This window comes from Pungitius pungitius, chromosome 16 (assembly GCF_949316345.1).
Source record: "Pungitius pungitius chromosome 16, fPunPun2.1, whole genome shotgun sequence".
Lineage (NCBI taxonomy): Eukaryota > Metazoa > Chordata > Actinopteri > Perciformes > Gasterosteidae > Pungitius > Pungitius pungitius.
Window position 1 is genome coordinate 5,464,541 of NC_084915.1, and position 19,966 is coordinate 5,484,506.

At 44.4% G+C, this 19,966-nt stretch overlaps 1 protein-coding gene across 13 annotated transcripts in view; it reads left to right on the forward strand.

Annotated features, from left to right (window-relative positions):
* Positions 1–19,966, forward strand: part of LOC119215060 (peripheral-type benzodiazepine receptor-associated protein 1) — a 48,241-nt gene that overhangs the window by 2,239 nt on the left and 26,036 nt on the right. For 11 of the 13 annotated variants that reach the window (XM_062558261.1, XM_062558260.1, XM_062558256.1 and 8 more), the window contains 4 exons: positions 12,134–12,241; positions 12,581–12,709; positions 13,441–13,617; positions 14,239–14,436. In XM_062558261.1, coding sequence (XP_062414245.1) covers positions 12,134–12,241; positions 12,581–12,709; positions 13,441–13,617; positions 14,239–14,436 — 612 coding nt within the window. Of the gene's footprint in view, positions 1–744; positions 1,878–1,952; positions 2,911–12,133; positions 12,242–12,580; positions 12,710–13,440; positions 13,618–14,238; positions 14,437–19,966 lie in introns of those variants that run through there. The other 2 variants (XM_037466856.2, XM_037466855.2) reach the window with 2 other exon arrangements.

Below are 19,966 nucleotides of genomic sequence, written 5' to 3' on the forward strand. Positions count from 1 at the left end.
CTGTAGCTAATTTCTGCGTCGAGCATAACGCTGTGTGACATGCATTGAGTTATGCTGACTGGAAGCTTTCCTTTGTTTTATAGTTACCGTACGTCTGCTCTATTCAGCGTGACGTAGGTTCACAACAGCACGGTCGTCTGACTGGTTGTTTTCCCTTCGGCACCTTAGTTGACCTTTTTGTGTTTTGCTTTTGTTGTTGTTGGAGGAGCTGAAGCAGAACAGAAGTAATGTTCAGTGGAGTTCATGTTAGCAGGCTTGGTTCCAGACATGGTCCCGTGAGCACACTGTAATTAATAAGGGAATAGACTGAAGGTGTGAAATGCCGCGTTGGGGCAAAGTAGGAAGCTACTCTCCCCGAAGTGATCTGTCTGGCCGAGGAACTTCATTGTTACATTTTTCCATCTGCGAAAATTAACCTTTTTTTATTCCTTATGTGCACAAACCGTATGCAAGACAGGCTGTCCCTTTGATTTTCAGCGTGAGCGAAGGTAAAACACCCATCGTGGACCAGAAAACTGCCACTTGCGAAAAAAGATGAAGGCACTACGTCTATTTTTAACTTTGCCGCACCCGACTGTGGCTTTCTTAACAGTGACCTTTTTAGAGCAACAAAAGGCAGACCGTCGCCTTTCATCAACCAGCCAGACTCTAAAGCCTCAGCAAGCAGTCCCCAAGTCCTAAAGTACACTTTGATTCTCTTTGATTCTTTGACTCTCAAATACAAACACAACAGCAGCTGTTCCACAGTTGTCAAGTCCACTCTGGTGGACGCGACTATTTTCCACCCGAGTTGATTGATTGGTGGAATTTAGCAACTTGTCAGCTCGCACCGATCCGGTGCACTAGATCAGTATCTGCACCAGAAAAGAGGCACATGGGTTATTAAAGAACGGTTATTTTGTCCGTGGCATTAAACGGCCGTGTTTGTGCAACCAGCTGCATGTATTCTGTCATAGTGGACGATGCAGGGCCACCGCAACGCCAGGCTCCGTGTGACCTCCCAGTGTGTCCCAGTGAGTCGTTACGTTTGTGAAATACGGATTCCAAACGTGGGCTCATGCATTTCCTCTACTCTAAGCTACTACTAGTTTGATATCAGCAGCATCTAATCATTTATTTAAAGCATTTCCTTCTATTTCTTTTATTCACTGTTCCCAAATACGTTAATCAACCCCCTACAAGCCATGTCAGGCCACTGCTTGCTTATGAGATTTATTAAGCTGCTTTGCTCATTTAATCGACAATTGGGAGGAGGATCTAAAATGACCTATTTAAGGGAGTGCGGCTAAATGACAAGATCATTTGTAAACCGACTGAGTTGTAGCACTTATTCTTTTGCATTCGACATACTGCTTTACACTTAAGCACAAAAGCAGCCTTCATCACCTCGTAGATGTTATTTGTTACACTAAAACCTCCGAATTAGTCTGGACAGGACCCACTTGTTCCCCTGCCTGCCTCCAGCAGCCTCCCTACGTCGCAGTGTGTCCTGCCTATTGATTGCTCAAGAGGCAGCCAACATCATTCCAGCGTCATCTCCATGGAAACGAGCTCCGGTCGTGGTCATGATTGGGCCCCGTCTCAAAGCCTGCTTTTTTGTGATAGGATGGCGGAACCAGTCCTCCCCACCCCCCTGCTCTCTTAGCGACACTCGCTGCCTTACACACACACACACACACACACACATTTTTCTTTCTTCACCTATATGACGCTGTAACCGAGACGGGATTAAACCGCCTGTCGAGCCGCGTTGCATCTGGAGGAGATGCCTCTTGGACACAGCGGCGTCAATGAGGAGGACCGACTCGCAGCCAGAGAGTCAACGTGCCGCCCACACCGCCGCCTCACTGACAGAACGGGGACCGGAGTGGAGACCTGTTAGTTAGAACCTTCTCTTATTTATTTTATTTCCCCCCCCCCCCCCCCCCCCCCCGACACCCTTCCTCCATTGCATGTCTCTCCTTGTTTTGCTATCTGTCAGGCCTCCATGTGCTATCTCGCCGTTACGAAGGTTTAGTGGACTGGTGTGTCTTTTCCGTTTTTCTGCTCATGTACTATACTTATGTCGCACCCCCCCCCCTCCCCCGCCATCCATCAGACAACAGCAGAGCGGTTCGGCATGGAGAAACAGTGGGGGGGGGGTCTGAATGCTACTCTGTGATGAATACTAACCACAGGATGCTGAAGAATGCTAGCAGGAGGACGACACGCATTTAAGCCAAGGCTCGAAAATATTTTAGATCCCTTTGCAGCCGGTTGTCCTCGCTTCGGAGCAACGTCCCAGCGGCGAGAGGGGGGGGGGGTTCTTTACAACTGCAGATTTAACTGGGGCGGGTTTGACTTGGATATGGCACACAGACTCCTGCTCAAACTGATCCGAGGCAAGGAACTTTGCCGGTGCCGTTTCTGTCTGCGTACATTCCCCACTTTATAGGGGCCACCAATACCAACCAAGTATGACTGTAACTGTTTCAGTAAGCCGCCGGAGAGGACGGTGACATCTTTTATTGCTCTGAAGTCCACCAGCCACAGCTGATTCTGGGTAGTTCTCCCCCAGCAGAAGAAACCCCTGCCATGGCTCGGTGTCAGCCCGGCGCCTCGTTCAGTCCCCTTGATTCTGCCTGCGCCGTTTGACTTTGACAGTGAGCGATGTATGACCTTTGCACCCGGCCTGAGCAGCCCGAGCCCGCGTCGGCACACGCAGACACGGAGAGCCGTGAGGCGGCCGAGGCTCCCGGGCAACGTGAGCTGGAGTCGAGGGGGTCGCGAGAGAAGGACGGTGAGCAACGCGAGCTCTCGGACGAGGCCGTCCCGATCCCGGCGAACGTCACCTCAACGTCATTGTTGGGGAAAAGCCACCACTTGCTTTACGCAAACCTCAACGGTTTCGAAGCGGAAGGTCTTCGCAGGGTGAGTTTGAAACATTTGAGTCTTCAGGTGCCTTTTTGTGATGGTTGACATCAAAAGATTTGGGGGCCTGAAGACAGGCTTGGAGCCTGTGGACTAATACTAGAACACGCAATACTGCGCAAGCCTTTTGGTTCTGACTTTTATATTATGGCTGAAACATAAACAGAGTGGTGAACTTACAGGTTCACGCAGAATATGTGTTACATACTATAACAAGTTGGATTATCATTTGTGCCGGATCACAGGGATGTTACCCTGAACTTGTGTGTTTGCAGCACATTTTCTCGACACCTCATCCAGGGCTGTGCTGTATCAGCTGTAGTAGACACAGAGGGCTGGTAAGTATTTTGCTGACCTGTTGGGATAATTTCACATCTCCCGTATTTTGTGTCAGCAGAGATATCCACTGACAGCCAATTGAAAATCAATAGGAAACCCATCAGATTTCCAATGGCTGCTCGTAACATAATCTTTACAATGCAACTTGCACTCCGTCGTATTCACTAAACTGATATTATTGTTATGTACATAATAGAGGTAAAGTAGTACTGTTTTTTTTTTTTTTTTTTTTTTTATATATATCTGGAGGATTTTATTGAGAGTTGTTCAGCGGCACTAAATACAGCAGATGGAGTACACAAGTAAAGTAAAAGTTAAGTACCTGTTTGGGTAAAACACTCCTTTGTGTAAAATCAGAGACTTTTCAGTGACCATGCACTGCACATGTGCTTCCACGTTGGTATGTCCATTAGTTACACCTGTATCGACTTGGCTTATAATGTGTAGCCATGACCTCTATTATTTTTACAATATCGACATATGAACGTGATCATATTTACTTTATTGACCTTTTGTTCAGTGTGTGTATATAAGGACACCACCTTAATAACACTGACTTCTTTGACCTTTCAATGAATCTGGATGACGTGAATGGACGTACCATCAATCGTGTTTGCTAAACTAGATTGTGCCCGCTGCGTTTGACTAAAGATGAAGCCAAATCAGCCGGGTTGAGCTGCCATTATCAGACTTTCTTTAGCGGTGCCCAACAGGATGAAAAACTTGATTTGAGGGTTAGGGTTATCAATAACGATAAGCAATTCTTATCGTTATTTTATTGCAATTTATTTTATTTTACAATTAAACGCATGTTAGATTCTTCTTTGGAAAGGAATAATTAATAATCTTATTTTTTTTAATCTTGTTTTCTTTAAACTATAACTACTTTCCATCACCAATTCTTTAATGAAACCCCAGGTTCTTTTCCCCTGCTTTGTTGGGTTGAATGTATCCGTGGTTTAGGGCCAGGTTTCGTCCTTTAACCAAAGTCGTCTCCTGTGTGCCACGTTGCCCGCCGTCTTCCCCACCCCCATCACTTCATTACCCAATCACCAAACAATGGCAGTGTAGTGAAAACCCCTAATGAACTGTCAACACACAACATGGGAGGAGATCCTAAGCCACAGAAGCTGACAGGGAGAATCATAAGATGAACTAGAATAGATTATTTGATTATTTCAGAACAGTGTCTCAGGGCCTGTCAGTCTTCCATTATTGTTTGTATTCACGCCATTATTTGCAGTGCGGTTTCCATTGTTGTCCTTTGTATTCCATTCATAATGTCTGACTTTGTGTTGGGTATGTGTGTACGGCAGGACATTTTTGGCAAGATTATAAAAAATCTCTGCAGGTCGTGGAGAGTAAAACATTAATTAATATTGTTAGAGGATGCAAACTTGGTATTTCCCAGCAGAATGCAAGTGGGTGAAACTGTAGCTGGAAGACGGCATCATGTATTTTTACTTATGTACTTATTAGCAGTATTTATTATTAAATTGCAAAAAAATGTTCCCTTATTGTGAACGATATATATAGTCTTTGTTATACGTGCAGAGCAGGTATGGCCTCTTTTGCCGTCATGAAATCTTTTAATATTGAGTAATGTGGATCTATCAATTTATTGGTAAATCAATATACTTAAAGCTAATCTTAAATAGACACAGTATTGATGGAGTGAATACAGAAATGTGACTTCTCGGTGGGTCGATTTGAAGTAGACACAATTATCTGTAAGATATTCCTGTTTCCTCACTCTTTTTGCCTCAAGGTCCTCCTTGTGTGGGTCTGTGGGTGGGTGTGGGTACATTTTGAGGGTTTTATTGGCCAGACACGGTGTAAGGCTTGTGAATAATTGATGGAGCGGTAAGAAGGGAATCTCTAGAGTATTGGTCTCGCACTACTCCAGCCCAAACATTACTGTCTGTCTGTGGGTGCACTGAGGAGTAGACTCCGTGTGGAACAAGGGGGTCTGACATTGTGTTTGCTGTCACATTCGTTTACAGCCATGAAGCCAGGACTGTTGGGGAATCACAACACCCCCCCCCCCCCCCCCCTTCCACTCTCGCCTTGGGACTGACAAAATACATGCTGTTGACCAGTAGTCTGTCGGGCATACTGCCACACACAAAACAGCATGAGACTTTACTGCAGCTGCCCTTAATAATACAGCTTCCAACACCTGAGAACATCTTTTTCTCATGAAAAAAGCAAACCTGCATTGTTGTTGTTATTAATATAGTGTTGTTTCTCTTTTGACGATTTGAGACCATTAAGGGGCCCATTCATTGTTTCCCTGTTGTCGCCTCACCTTCTGCTAATGCTCTGATTAACCTAAACTACGACACTTTGTAACGCATTGTAAAACCAATGGCACACAGGTAACCGATAGAGTTGTGACACAAATCTTTACAAACCCTATCATCAGCTGTTTGTATCTCCCAAAATCATGTTTTCATTCACAAGCCGCCATCCAAACCGCTTTACGTTTGGCCGAATGCTCTCTGACGTTTCTGCACCATTTGGTTCCGCTCCCACACTGCTGAAAGATTAATCCCTTGATTACCTGTGTCTCCCCCCCCCCCCCCTCTCCTACAATGGGGAAACCCATTTTGCCTGGAGGATGGAAGGGAGACTCATTTTGCTGAACGGCTAAATGTCAATAAAGGTCGCCCAGGCATTTCATTACTGGATTGCTTCTGCCAGATGTGCATTTATTGAATGACTGGTAAAGGCTGAATGGGGAGCGCTGTTATGGTGTCTAGACATTTGAATTATTCAGACTTTATTGTTTGAGGGTAATTGACGGTGTGTTCCATTTGTGGGCTGTGTTGTCTGGAAAGGGACTCAAGCCCATGTTCTTCTGAATATATTGAATTTATGTGTATACACAAGCTCATGGGGAAAAAGGTCAGTTTGATCAGCTGATTGTGTTTTAGATATTTAAGGGCCAACTTTTTCAGGGGAATTCAAAGTCTGCCATTGCTTTATGTATTAAAGAACAGTGTTGTTTTAACTTTTTTTTTTTGTGTCAAGGATACTATAATTAGTATATTGTGCCATCAACAGATACAATAGAACAAATACTTCAATGACCTGATACCAGCATGATTGTGTTCAGTCATCACGTTCCATCCAGCCGTTTGGGCAGAAGTGCAAGGATGACAGTGGCTGAGTAGGAGGAGGGATTGCTTTCATTTTCTTTGCTGACTGTCCTTGCCTCTTTTTATTTATTTATTTATTTTTTCTTCCCTAATGTATTTTATGCAGTATTGGCTATTGTTGGTCAGCCTAATCTGGGGAGTGACATTGGCCCAATAGTGGGCCTGTATTTGTCGTATTCCTACTTTGACGTTTTATATAAAATCTCCTCATTTAGAAATCAGTCCCCTAACTTTTTATCAACTAAACAGATCCTGCCGAAACACTTGCCTTTACTATGCATATAAAATGCACAATCAATATTTGTGTATAGGAGGATACATAAAATTGCCTCATTGTATTTATTATTATTATTGATGTGGTTTTGATTGGAATATTTACTAATCAACCACTTTTAAATGTATCTGTTGTGCTAGACCACAAATTATGCAGTTGCAATTGCTGGGGGAGCTGTGTGCATACGCAATTTACTTTGGTAAGATTAAGGGTTATATTCTTTTGAACCTGTGAAGGGTTGGGGATGAAACAAATCACGCCCCCTCCTCACACACACCCACGTTATCTATTTTCTGCTGACATTGGACTATACGGGAAAATCCAACGCCTCACCCCCTGCCCTCCTTCTGTTCATCTTTTGACTTTTTAGAGCCGCAGATAATCTCTGCGTCTCTGACACCCATTTACGCCTGTTGCATCGTGACTTTTATTTGCAGATTGTCAGGGGGCCGTGACTGTAAATGTTTACACTGACCATGCGCCAATCGTAATGGAGACGAGATGTGAACACTGACTAATTAATGCTTAAGTTACCATGGGGTCTCAACTCTCATTAAGCGCGAAATCAATACTGGCATGAATTAGCCCATCACTGACAGACAATCCACCATGACATGTGACTAACGGTTGGAAAAACACATCACTGGGTGTCAAACTAGTCCACACCACATAAAGGTCATATGCTGAAATGTATTCAGATCTTATATTCTAAACGGCCCGAACAAGCATCTCCATCTGCACCACCTCCTCCAGGGGTCGTTTGTACGAGGCGTGGTGGATGCCTTTGGGGAGGAAAAGGGGTTCTCCTGTGGTGCTTCTTTGTTCTTGGATGCACTAAGAGAGATCCCCTAATCTGTCACCGTCAGGTACCCCTTTGGGGGGGTGGGGGGGGGGTTATGATAAATAAAGGAGGGGAATTGAGAGGACGCTTAAGAGGGCCTCTTCATGACTTAAATATGAGTATTGGGAGCGAGAGCCGGTGATAATGAAAATACCTCAGGCCACAAACGCTCTTTCTTTTTCCTTAAAGAGATATTCCTCGATTCCATTGTTGCGACGGTTGCAGATGGCAACACTACAGAGCTCCAAAAAATGTAAACCTAGTTTGAGGTCGTATAAAACCAGTGAATATGGCTACCTTGATTGTAGCAATTAAAACACAAGTTGGTTAACGGTTAATTGAGACAAATGGGTCCATACTGTAAAATTTATACTAACACAGCAGACACTCACAGCACTGGTCAATACAACCCCCCCCCCCCCCCCCCCCCCGGCCGGTCTGTTCGCCCCCACTTTAAAGACAGTCATTGATTTGGCTCTAAATTGTGGCACCCTGCTGATATTGGAGAGTCCATTAGTATCCACTTTAGTGGCCGGGTGGCACTCACTGTCTCTGCTGGTTATAGGTTTTTCAGTTACTCGCCTCTGCTGCAATTAAAACTGTTCATGTGTCGTCGTAGGGTTGATGGTGGTGGAGGTTGGGGGTGGGTTTTTTTTCCCCCTTCCATAATAATCAGGAGTGGACAAGGCCCGGCTTAATTAAGGCACATTTCCAAATTCAGCAGCCTGCCTCCTTCATGCCAATCCTTACTGCATCACTGCAGGAGGAAACTCGGCAGCCAGCGTTTATTAAAAATTAACAAAGCATTAGGGTTCCAAAACGCTGGAAAAGAAATGACTATAAAGTATTAAGATGTTGCTTCCCAGAATCAACATTATAGGTTATGCTGCTGCTTTGCTTTCAGTATGCAGACAGCAGACCTACTGACTTGTTTATTCAGTTATTGTGTTGTGTCTCCCCCATCGCCCCCCCCTCTCCCATCCAGTCTTTCCCTGAAAATAAGCTTTGTATCCCACCAATCTACAATTGTATTATTTGTGGTATGCTGATGTTCCGTTTCAAAAGCAGACCCTGGCAATTCATGTGTAGTGGCTGTAATATAAACCGGACATGATGCTGCTTAAATAATTAAGAGTCAACAATGGCGAGAAGTGTGTGTGTGTGTGCGTGTGTGTGTGTGTGTGTGTGTGTGTGTGTGTGTGTGTGTGTGTGTGTGTGTGCGTGCGTCACCTGTGCAGGTCTGTGTCTTTGTCGTCACGCCTCCGTAGACTCTTGCAGCAGGGGGATTTTGAGCTGTCTGCTGAAAATGCTGATGTTGGTGTTTTGGTAAAACCAGTTTAGACATTTCCATACGCCTTACCAAAGCTTTCCCCTAGATCCCAGACAAAAGGATAATGTGGTCAGGGGTCCTTATGAATATGTAACAATAACTCAAACACTCAAAGATCTCTTCAAATCTTTTATACTTCTTCTGCCTTTAGTTACTTGTCTTCCCTTCAGATGTCAACATTGTCTGTATTTGTCCAGCTGTTTGTTCTGCCTAATATGTTTTAAGAGAACCACGTACAACGCTCAGCATCTGAAGGTAGCATAAGCAAATGGAGAAAACTTTTTCACAGACCCCAAACATCAAAAGATGTTGCGAAAGGTAAAAACGGACAAAACGGGGAAATGCTGTAAGTCCATAAGACAAAAGCACTAAAACCTTTTCATTTCTCACTGAAGCATCCATTTGCGAGTGTCAAGATGCTTTGCGAGATACTTCTTTGTGTTTTGACCCTCTTCGGGTGCTCTAGCTCATAGTGTCAACACGCAGCATCACCTTTGCCTCACTCTGAAATATGCATTACTTTTTGTTTTGAAGCCTTTATTTTATTTCACTTTTTTTTTATTTCTCACCTCGTGTGCACTTCTTTTTTCTTTTAACTCTCACATCCATATTCTCTGTACGAGCAGTTTCATTAGCCCTAAATGAGACTCGTTAAAGCAAGAGAGGCCGATTCAATATGAAGATTCGTCTTGATTGACTGGTTTCCCTATAGTCTTTCCACGGTGTCGTTGTTGCTTCTCTACGAGCGACGGGATGAATTCCAGAAAGCCCTGAGCCGTTTTGTTTGAGCCTTCGAGGCACTGACCCAGATAATCAAGAGGCAACACCGCTTGCTTCCACATGAAGCTCAGTGTCAGCTTTTAATAATGGTAGTTTTGATCGACTTTTTTTTATTTGCCCCCAGAGGGCTTTGCAGTCTGTGCACATGAGACATCCTCTGTTCCGAAGCCCTGACATGAGCACAGGCCTCACCTGGAGTGATATTTCTTTGTCTTAGTGAGGACTGCAGTCTAATTTTTTATTTTTGCAGACCTGTAAACACATCGTCACAATAGTCCAGTCTACCGAAGACGAATGCATGGACGGGTTATTCTAAATCCTGTTGAAACCCACAGAACGAGTGAACGGTTTGGACAAACTTTCTCATTGAATGAGAAAATGTGTGATTTTTGCCACAACCACTCCCTGTTTTTATCAGTTACATGGCTCACTTTGGCTTCGACCCGCTCGTTTTAATTTTCATAATCGGGTCATTGAGTTAATTATGAATTTAACCTCAATTGGTTATGGATATCCTTTCCCATCTTCTCAATCAAACTGCACAATGAACCTTCCCACATTGACGGCTACTGATACGAGAGTGGATTACAAATGCTAAAGGTTAGGTACATGTGTTCCAGGCCCTGCTTGCTGCGGTACGGTTAGCAGTGTGAATGTTTTATAGTTGTCTGCTTGCATCAACGATCATTGCAGACAGATTGAAAGGGAGCGCCGGGACATGGCTTCATTAGGCCCAGGCGCTCCGACAGACGTTTGTGTAGACCCCCGCCCTCCTGCTACTGCCTCGCCAACCCAGCCAGGCCCCCGTGAGAACAGCCATGCCGCGAGAGAGGAGCGCTGGCTGAATGCTAATACACTGACCTTGGGTGGACCTCACCACCTGCAGCCCCTTTTTTCTGTTGCAGCCTCAGAAGCAAGGAAGCGGTCTCCGTTGTTTTTTGTTTTTCTCTGCAGGAAGTCGGCATTACCTCATGGCTAAAGAAAAGCCTCTGGCGTGTTTTGGTGCAACTCCTAGGGAACAATCACAAGACGCGGACAGACCCCAAGATCATTAGAATCAGAATGGAGGCTGAGTTCGCTCTGGCTGGCCTTCTTCTGAGGTAATTGATCGGGCTTTAGCATTGTCGTCCTGAGAGGAACTGATGGCAAAATAACTCTCTCAAAGGATCTTTTTTTTTTGTCAAATATTGATCACATCATTTTGCTTTGACAAGACTTGTTTTTCTACAAATTTAGATCGGACTGTAAATTTACTGAATCGCACATTTATTTTCTGAAAAAGACCTGGTCCCAGCCGTGACTGAGGTATTTTTGCATTCATGCACAATTCTTTTGCTAATATCGCTACCACTTCTACGGTTTTAATTTTTTCTTTTGCTTGTTATTTTCCACCTCTGGTCATAGGGGTTAATGATTTCAGTCCCAAACGTTGTGGCTGCTACTCGGTGTGGTCTCACCCAGAAAACATACGGTCTTATCTGGCACTACTTTGTTACTGTAGCTAGATCTTGACACGCTGCCGCCACTCTGGAGCCTCAGCTGCTGGTTCAGTCAGCAGCTGGTCATTAGTGTGGACTTAAGAAACAGGTAGAGCAGCGTCGGGAGAAATACCCTCCGGGGAGCCGCTTGATCGCCGGTCATCTACAGTTACCAAGAGTACATAATCTCACGATGATGACGCTCGCGTGGGGTTCTATGTCCATGTCATCAAGATGTGTGATGTGACGTTTTTCTATGTGATTGCAGCGGCAGGCGCTTTCACTTTAGTAATGAGATCCCCGGTGTATTAGGGAGGCGTGCTGCATCAATGCTGGGATGTGTGTGTGTGCGTGTTCTACCACTGTCTGGACACCCGGAAAACCACCTACCTCCATCTGTCCGTGGGTACTTCAGTAGCTGTGGCCGTTCGCCCTGAGGACACGCCCTCCCGTTCACCTCCAGCTTATCCGTTCACCCCGACCGTCCATCTGCTCTCAATTCAGCCATTTGTGCTCACGTGTGCCAGGTTGACTCTCACCCCTCCGTCCTGAGCCTCGAGGCTGGTTTTAGAGCATCCCCGTGGTGGAAAGTAAGTTGCTCGGTCTTGATCACCACACTGACGGTCTGCCACATTTCTGCTGCTTTGTTGAGCCGGGCCCTTCACTAAGGGCTCACAAAAAGGATTTCATTTACACTGTTGAACCTCAGAGTTTGGAAAATCTTCCTTTTTATTTCTAACCTTTACAGCTTCTATCACGGTCCATCATGATGCTGAAGTGCAGCCCTCAGGCCTGATGACACAGCATGAAGCTCTCTTTCCTCTTCTGCTGAGTTAATGTGTTGTAATAGCTGTTTGGTGACTGGCCTAATGAAAAGCCCTTTCATTGGACTATCATCTGTCAGCCATCGTTACATAGAAGCATGGAAACCCTGGCTGAGGAAGGCACCTGAGAAATGAAACTTAATTCTTGATGTTTAATTAAAACCACTAATAAAACTGTTGTGCTTGTGTTTTCCAGAATGGCACAGACTGTGGTTTCCTGGTGCGTCAGAACTCTGAGCTCCAGCGAGGCCTCGACGAGTTGGAAAAAACTTGTGCCACACTGAGGGAGGAGAATGGCCTGCTGGTGAGACTAAAAATATATCTGGTTTGTAGTCTCGACGGAAGGCTTCCTAGAAAATAGGCCAGGTGCACAGAAGCAGCCAGCAACCCATTTGAAACGGGCATTGTTTCAGTTAGGTGCCGCTCCCTGCTCCTTCTTACTTTTATAAATGAATGACCATGTGGTCATGGTGTTGGCCTTTCCTCACGTAGATTCTGAGCCTCCGACTGGTAACAGACGACACCATTTAAACCATCAACAAGCCCTGCTGGATAATCGTTTCTGTCACTTTCGGGTTTGGCACCACTGCAATTTGTGTTAGAATTTTGCTCGCTGGTGATCTTTTGTCTCCCATGTGTTTAGCGGAAGAGCAGTGCCCCAGGGACCGAGGAGAAGGTCAGGAGGCTGAGGAGGAAGAACACGGAGCTGTCTGTTCTCGCCAAGAGGCTGGAGGAGAGAGCTCGGAAACTGCAGGAGGCCAACCTCAGAGTGGTATGCCGCACAAATCAAAGGAGCCCAAACTGTTATACGGGGAGCGACTCGTCATTGAGAATCACCGCCCCGAATCACTGCAATGTCCGGAATAGATGATGAATGGCCACCTTGTTATGAAATATCGGGACCCTATTGAACAATTGAATGCATCTCTAGATTGGCTGCAATAAATCTGTTTATTGTCAGAAGTCTCTTGAGATGTAATTAATCTACAGAACCGCTCCAACGAGTTGTGATCAAACACTCGCTATGACCTCATCGTGATAAATTTACATTTCCGTTATTCCGTTACTCTTCTTTTGGAGACTGTATAATTAATGATTAACCTATTTAAGATTTTTTTTTTGTCTCCAAATCCTGTCTGTGATACAATATATAAATATTAGTGTTTCCTGTTTTTTCAGTTCCGTTATAAGAGTTTCAAGCATGTTTTGTTATAATATGAAAGACAACTAATTTTACTTGATATTTTCAGACATAAATATCAACCTCTCTTTAGATCTAGTGTTTTTTCTATATATATAGTATGTAATTGCATAGAACACTCCAGTGCACGTATAATGGAGATATCCCCACAACTCCCAATTAGTGGTGAAGTCGTCATTCAATAAGCGGTCTCTTGAAACACGACCGGCACTGACACAGCCGCACGATGCACAGAGTCTCTCTTGACGCTCGAAGACGAAGAAGTGTGTCATGATACAAATGTCCTTCCTACCCATGTGCAGGTAAACTCCCCGTCGCTGCTGAGGCCCGGGTCCGTGGAGCAGTGCAAGAGGGCGTTTGCCCGCCAGCGAGCTCGTGACCTCGCCCAGCACGCCGACCTGCTGCTGTCTAAGGACAAAGAGATCGCCGCCCTGCAGCAAGAGTGCCGAGAGCTGGAGGCTCGGCAGGGCACCGCCAAGGTACTTCCTGCAGAACTCCTCAGGAACTATTTGAACCGTAACCCTAACCAGACTGCTTATCTCAGATCTCCATTGAATGTTTGCATCTGAACCCTCCTCGCCGTGCCTGCCACAAGCTTGCTCTCTGCTGGACGACGTGGGCACTACTCATCCTAACTCCCTCTTAAGCCCGTATTAGAAAGGCTGCGTCACTGCTGATGAGTAATGACAGTGCAGCGATAAGTTGCCTTTCTAAGTGCCTGTTTTTAATTACTGCTCCAGTGACTTAAGGATTTTTATAATGAAGAATGAGCTGTCTAGTGAGCATGTCTGCGCTGAATCTCGTGATCAGCCTCAACAAATTGCCCACCATGTGATCAGGCCCGAGTGGTTTTCTCAACTTCAATGGGAACATTAAGATTTCAAGACCGTTTTAGTGCATGAGTTTTGCCTTTGACTCTTATTTGTATTACTGATAGCACAACATTTTGTGAAATAGTTCCTTTTAGATTACAATTCAGTTGGTAGGATATGTATTGATTAGATGGGATGTGAACTCATGATGCTGCTTAAGAACAGCTAAATTAGAATAGCCGTAATGTGTGAACCTGATGGTGTGTGACTGTGTGTGTCACTGTGAAGGGCTCCCCAGTTCCATCTGGCAAAGTGGAATTTGAGAGACTTCTCAGGGAGTCTCAGAGGGAGGTGCTGCGGCTCCAGAGGCAGCTGTCTGTCACGTCATCCAAACAGCACCGCGACCACAGTCCTTACCACGCTGGCTCAGAGAAGTGTGGGGACATCGAGGAGGAGGAGGAGGAGGAGGAAGAAGAGGAGGACAAGGTAAAGTCCCCTCCTAACAGAGGACAACTCTTTGCTGACCCCTGTTGGCCCTCAAATGAGACCCGTGTATATGCACTTTCAAACTGATGACATCAAGTCGACTGTACATGACGTTGACATGGCAACTGCTATTACTGCAGTAAATTACTTAATAGTTGTTTTGAAGTATGGCATCTTTTCTGTAAATGAGAATAAAAATATGATGCAGATATTGTAAAGGAGGAAAAACTGTAGCTCTGTCTAAAAAATGCTACTGGTATGCTGATGCTGTTCATCTAAATTGAGGTTAGGTATGTGATGACCAACGAACACTGTTCTGACCAGCTAGGAATGACTGTGTTGGTACCACACCACAGTTTGGATTACAGTAAATACGTTTTTTATACCCCTGGAATCCAGTGTATCCAGTGTTATTTTGGCGTGGATGCTGTTTTGCAGAGTTATATAATGGCTTGTCATTGGTCCCGATACTAATCTGCCGCGAGCCATAATGAGATGATTCCGCGCCTTGAACTTGGGCCCGAGCAAAGATACAGAAGTCACACGCTCTGATCCTCATTTAATTCTCCTCTCTGTTTGGTTCTTAGAAACAATTCTTCACCCGTGACACAATGTGCGTAAGAACAGCCACTGGCCAAACATGATTGAGTGACACAAATTAAGTCACATCAGTAAATAAACTTGTTCTGCACTTTGAGTGCAAAGACTAGAAAGGCCAAGCAAGGACCATTTACCACATTTGAATAGGTTGCCTCATGTAGAAAGGATGTGTGAAATCTTGTCTGAAATCTGTGATAGTTTTTTTTTTTTTTTTAAATGGTGTCCTTTGAGTGAGCAATAATATCAGTCAAGGCGCACTACTTGTGTATGGCTATTTTTTCTTGTAAAATGCACCACTGCCAGCGAAGTAGAGCAAATCATCTGCCTGTGGAGCTCAAATGAGAATGCCGATTGTGGTAATCTCCCATTCGTGGGACGCACACACCCGTTGGCAGTGGCACACGCACACCCAGAAAGGGGCCATGTTGTGTGAACTCTAATCCCCTCTAACAACGGAATGGTACAGTCCAGTAATCCGCTCTCTGTTGCCGTGGCAGCGGTGAGAGGGTTTTGGGTGGTAGGTAAGACTCCGGCCGCACTAGAGACTTTTCTATCTCCCACCCTGCTCTGGATAACTAGCAGGCCAGTGGAAGCCTTGACGTTGCCACAGACCGAAGGGGTAGGTCGCATTACGAGTTTTGTTGCCTGCATGTTGGTCCCTGTTGCACCACTGTAGTCCTCCTTGCCTAACCTCATATGTGTCTGCCTGGATGTGTGCCGGGAGTCGTGCAGCACTCAAAGTTGAGACTTAAAACTGAAAACGAATCCGTGTCATGACGTATGGGGGAGTGTGAGAGTATTTGCTCAAGGCAGCGAGTGTTGCATTTGTGTTACATGTTAAAATCACCGGCATATTCTGAAAGATTATCAGTATGTTGCACGGGGCATGATGGTGCGCAGTATGACTCCCAGCTGAGGGGATTTTTCTTTCACTGTCCCATGGCTGTAGTTTTTATTATTATATATTTTTTTAATATTGATTTCATTAAATCCCACACGTGCAGGCGGACTGCCACTTTCTTCCCAATCAGAAGGACACAACATGCATGTGGCCTAGTCAAGGGCAGCCGGTCAGAAACCCGCTTTTATGACGGTCATATGTGGCGCTTCCAGATGTAGAATTTAGCCGGGGCCGACTTAGTGACAGGACGGGCAGAGAGTATGATTGGTGGACATTGATATGCTACGTATTAAAAAAGAAAATCAACGTGCAGGCCAATCCATTAAGGTGCTTTTAAAAGAAGTGATCCAGTTACCCGTTTCAGTAGTCTGCAGGGATTACACCAATGTGCTTATGGCATTCAGGGCCTGCTGAATGTGGGATCTGACCCTGCGTTAGTGCGCACGGGCGCAAGGTGTACTTGATCCTGTAGTGTGTGTATATATGGACCACATCTATGAGGTGTACACAGTGGCACCTCACGGCGTCCAGCAGCGTGCAAGCGGAGGCCAGCTTCTTGTGATAAGAACTCGTGTACAAAACACAGCGGGACCGACCTGCATCTGTCACTGGGCGTCCATTGATGACGATCATATCGTAATTCAGTGATGGGAGCTTCTCGTTACAATTATTGTGTTGTGGTTTGTGCTCTCTTGTAGATGCAATTTTATCGCCTCCCCTGCGGAAGGCGTGTTTTTATTGTTATTGTGACTGAGAAGCCAAAAGTGCTTCCATGCAGATGTTTCCATTTTTAAAAGAAGTTCTTTGTTGTGTAATATTATCAACCATGTGCGTTTGCACAGAGCAATGGAGCAGAGAGACGGGAAAGGGGTTTCTGATTGCTGTAGTTTCAGAGTGTAAAAAGCTTCAGTCCCCGTCGTAGATACTTTAGGTCGCATTTCATCATCTGTCATGACTCAATTCAAGCCAGAAGACCAAGCTCGATGCCGCCAACAGCCACAGTCTATTAAAGACAGAAAAATCCACACTGGAATAAAACTCATCTTTTCACTCACTGGTGGAATTTGACTGTGCCGGCCTCTGCAACGCTGTCTTCGTTTGCAGGGTTTGTTTGAATGCCCTTTGCTGCAGAAATGCAGCATTAATATTAATAACCTAATAATAAAAGCTAGAACTGATCATTTAGATTTAAAGCTGATGCTAACCATGGAGTCTTTTCAATTTGACTCAACACGTTATCTGACTGGATGGTTAGTAATTGATGCAACACTGATGCAATTAATCAACAAATCTAAAACTCTATCTTAGAAATGACTGTTTACAATTCTTAAACCATGTGGCCTTAAAGGAGGCTGTTCAGCTTTATATTAATGCAACTATTTATCATTCTCATCATAGATTTATTTTTGAATCACCTGCATGCTCCTTTGAGAAGTCCCATGCCAGACTCGAGTCAGAAAGGTGCTGTACTACTGCCCATGACGGAAAGTCAAGCTATGAAATGCCAACCATTGTTTGTACTTCTTTTACACTGGATGTTTCTGCTCACGTTTTTTTTTTTTTTTTAAACTGCAATAACCCAAAGTGTTATAGATCTATTTGCTTTGCGTTAAGCTATAACACAATGCCACAAGTTTGAACCCCCCAAATATGTTAGTTTTGTTGCTGTACGTTTATGGGACCTTGCTGTCAAGGGCAACGAGGACTTTCTGCTCAGCTGTGCAGTTTGAATCAGTTGGAACTCTTCAAAAATACTTTTTTTTTTCTTTTTCCCTTAATTGTTCACATGAGAATAGAGGATAGAATAATGACCAAGTGAAATCTCTAAGACATGTAACCCTTCTTGGGTCACACTGAGTTTTGTTAGGTCACTGTGTTGGCACATAAACCGTTGAAATTACTGGTAAAAGCCTAAGCCTCTGTGTAATGCTCTCTATGACAGCCCTTTTATTCCTCACAATATTGTGGGCATTATATAACATTCCCCCTCTGTGCTCATCCGTCAAAACCATGTCAACATTATATCACACCTCGCCTGAACCCTGATTATATTTACATTGAACTCCTCATTGTGAGCTCTCGCATTCCCTTTGCTCTTTTTAAAAGGATTTCACCTGCAGGCTCATAGCAATGTGTAACACAGTTCATAATGCGTTCCTTTTAGGCTCAAGTTTACAAATTTGCCTTAAAGTGACCTATGCTAGAAGTAGCTGAGCTAAATCAGAAAATAGAGTAGTGGGATTATTTTTCTAAAGGAAGGGGTCTGTTCAGTCGCATGGGGCCAGATTATAGCAGCAAACACAATGAAGTCAGCCCACTCTCTTAGTATGCTGGGGCCAAATGGTTTATTTTCACTCGTGATGGATGTTATGGGACCTTCAAGGACAAGGAAAAAGAAATCTGCAGAACTCCCCTGTTCCTGTGCAGTTGTTTTTTATAAGGGGTTCAATGGAATTAGTGCCTCCTGCTGGCCTTTTATCACCACGATTGACACCATCTGGTCACCTATCCGAGAAGATAAACCAGGGATAGCCTCACTTAACTTAACAGACATGACACTGATGTGGCGTTAAATCACCCCAGTAGGTCATCGGCCCCGTCCTCAGGCCCTATTTGGCCGTATTTGCCATGATGTTCGAGACCGTAAACCTTTCTTGGTGTAAACTTTGCATGTGAATGAGGAGACCGGTTCACAGCACCTGCATGATTAACAAACTGATGTTTAACAGTTATTTAAGTGTGGAGTGAAGGCTGCTGCAAGTAGTGGTGATGCATAGGGCAGAATGGAAGTATTTTAGGAATGGGCATCTTTGGGTGTGTAGTTTTATGTCATTCCAATGAATATCTTGTGAAACGTTTCTTGGTTTAAAATAACAATGAGCCAATCAAGTAATAACTGTTGCTAGTTTTTCTACTTGCACTAAAGTGGTTTTGGTTGATCGACATGTCTATCATGACCCATGCAAAACAAACAAAATACATCTGGAAGGGCAAGGATGCTTTTATATTGTTAATCTTTTGGGGGAATCAGCAACACTCATGTTTTAAATTTCTCTATCCCTATAACAAGAATGCTTCATTCTAATAGAAATACGTCTGCAGTTATGGAGTGACCCTCAGTATACAAGTGTGTTTCTCAACTGGCTCTATTGGGGAAATATTATCAAATTCATGAACCAAACTTTTTGCTATATTTGTATTATATGCTTGATAATATGTTTTGGTGGATTTGCCTGATTTTGTCGACGGGTATCTTTTGACACGGATCAGAACAAATAAGTAGTATGCATACTGTATCACGCTCGTTGATTTGTAACTGCATGTGTAAGTGACTGGTTTAACAGTACTCATCATTTCTGTCACAATCACTTTGCAGCTCGCAGCAGAGTGCCTGTAAACCTGTTATTGGGTTGTGGCTTTGGCTGCACTAGCACAGTTCTACTTTGAGCATAAGTAGGTTTGCTCTAAAATTAGACACTGATTCCTGACTCTTAACCCTCAACCAATGTCAGCCTGCCCCCCACCTGGATCCAAGTTAGACAAATCATACCAATCATAACAATGAACAGCTGAGAAAGGCAGCCTCCAGTGAAAAGTTCCTAAAGGCTTAGTTAGAAAGAACCGGTATTCTGCTATATGAGGTAGTCCTGTTGGAGGCTAGCGGCTGGGGTATTCCCCTCCTGGATTATTCTTTTAATTGTAGTCTGACCACTGGGAAGGCCGCTTGCTGCTAATCCCTCATTCACAGTGGGAGTGGGAGGTGGGGGTGACCTTACGGTTTAACAATCGCATGTTCGCTACCTTCTCAGTATCAGTTTTGTTTTTTTTAAGGGACAGTTCACCGCCAAATCAAATCTGCATATTTATCCCTCTCACATGTTTAACAGACTGTTTTAGTGAGAGTGACCTTATTTTGGTGATATCTACACTAGAGATATCTGCTCCCCCAATTTAATGGCTGATGAGTAAAGGCAAATGTCCTCCTGCTCCAAAACCAAACAATCTCATTTAAATAATTAACGCTACAGG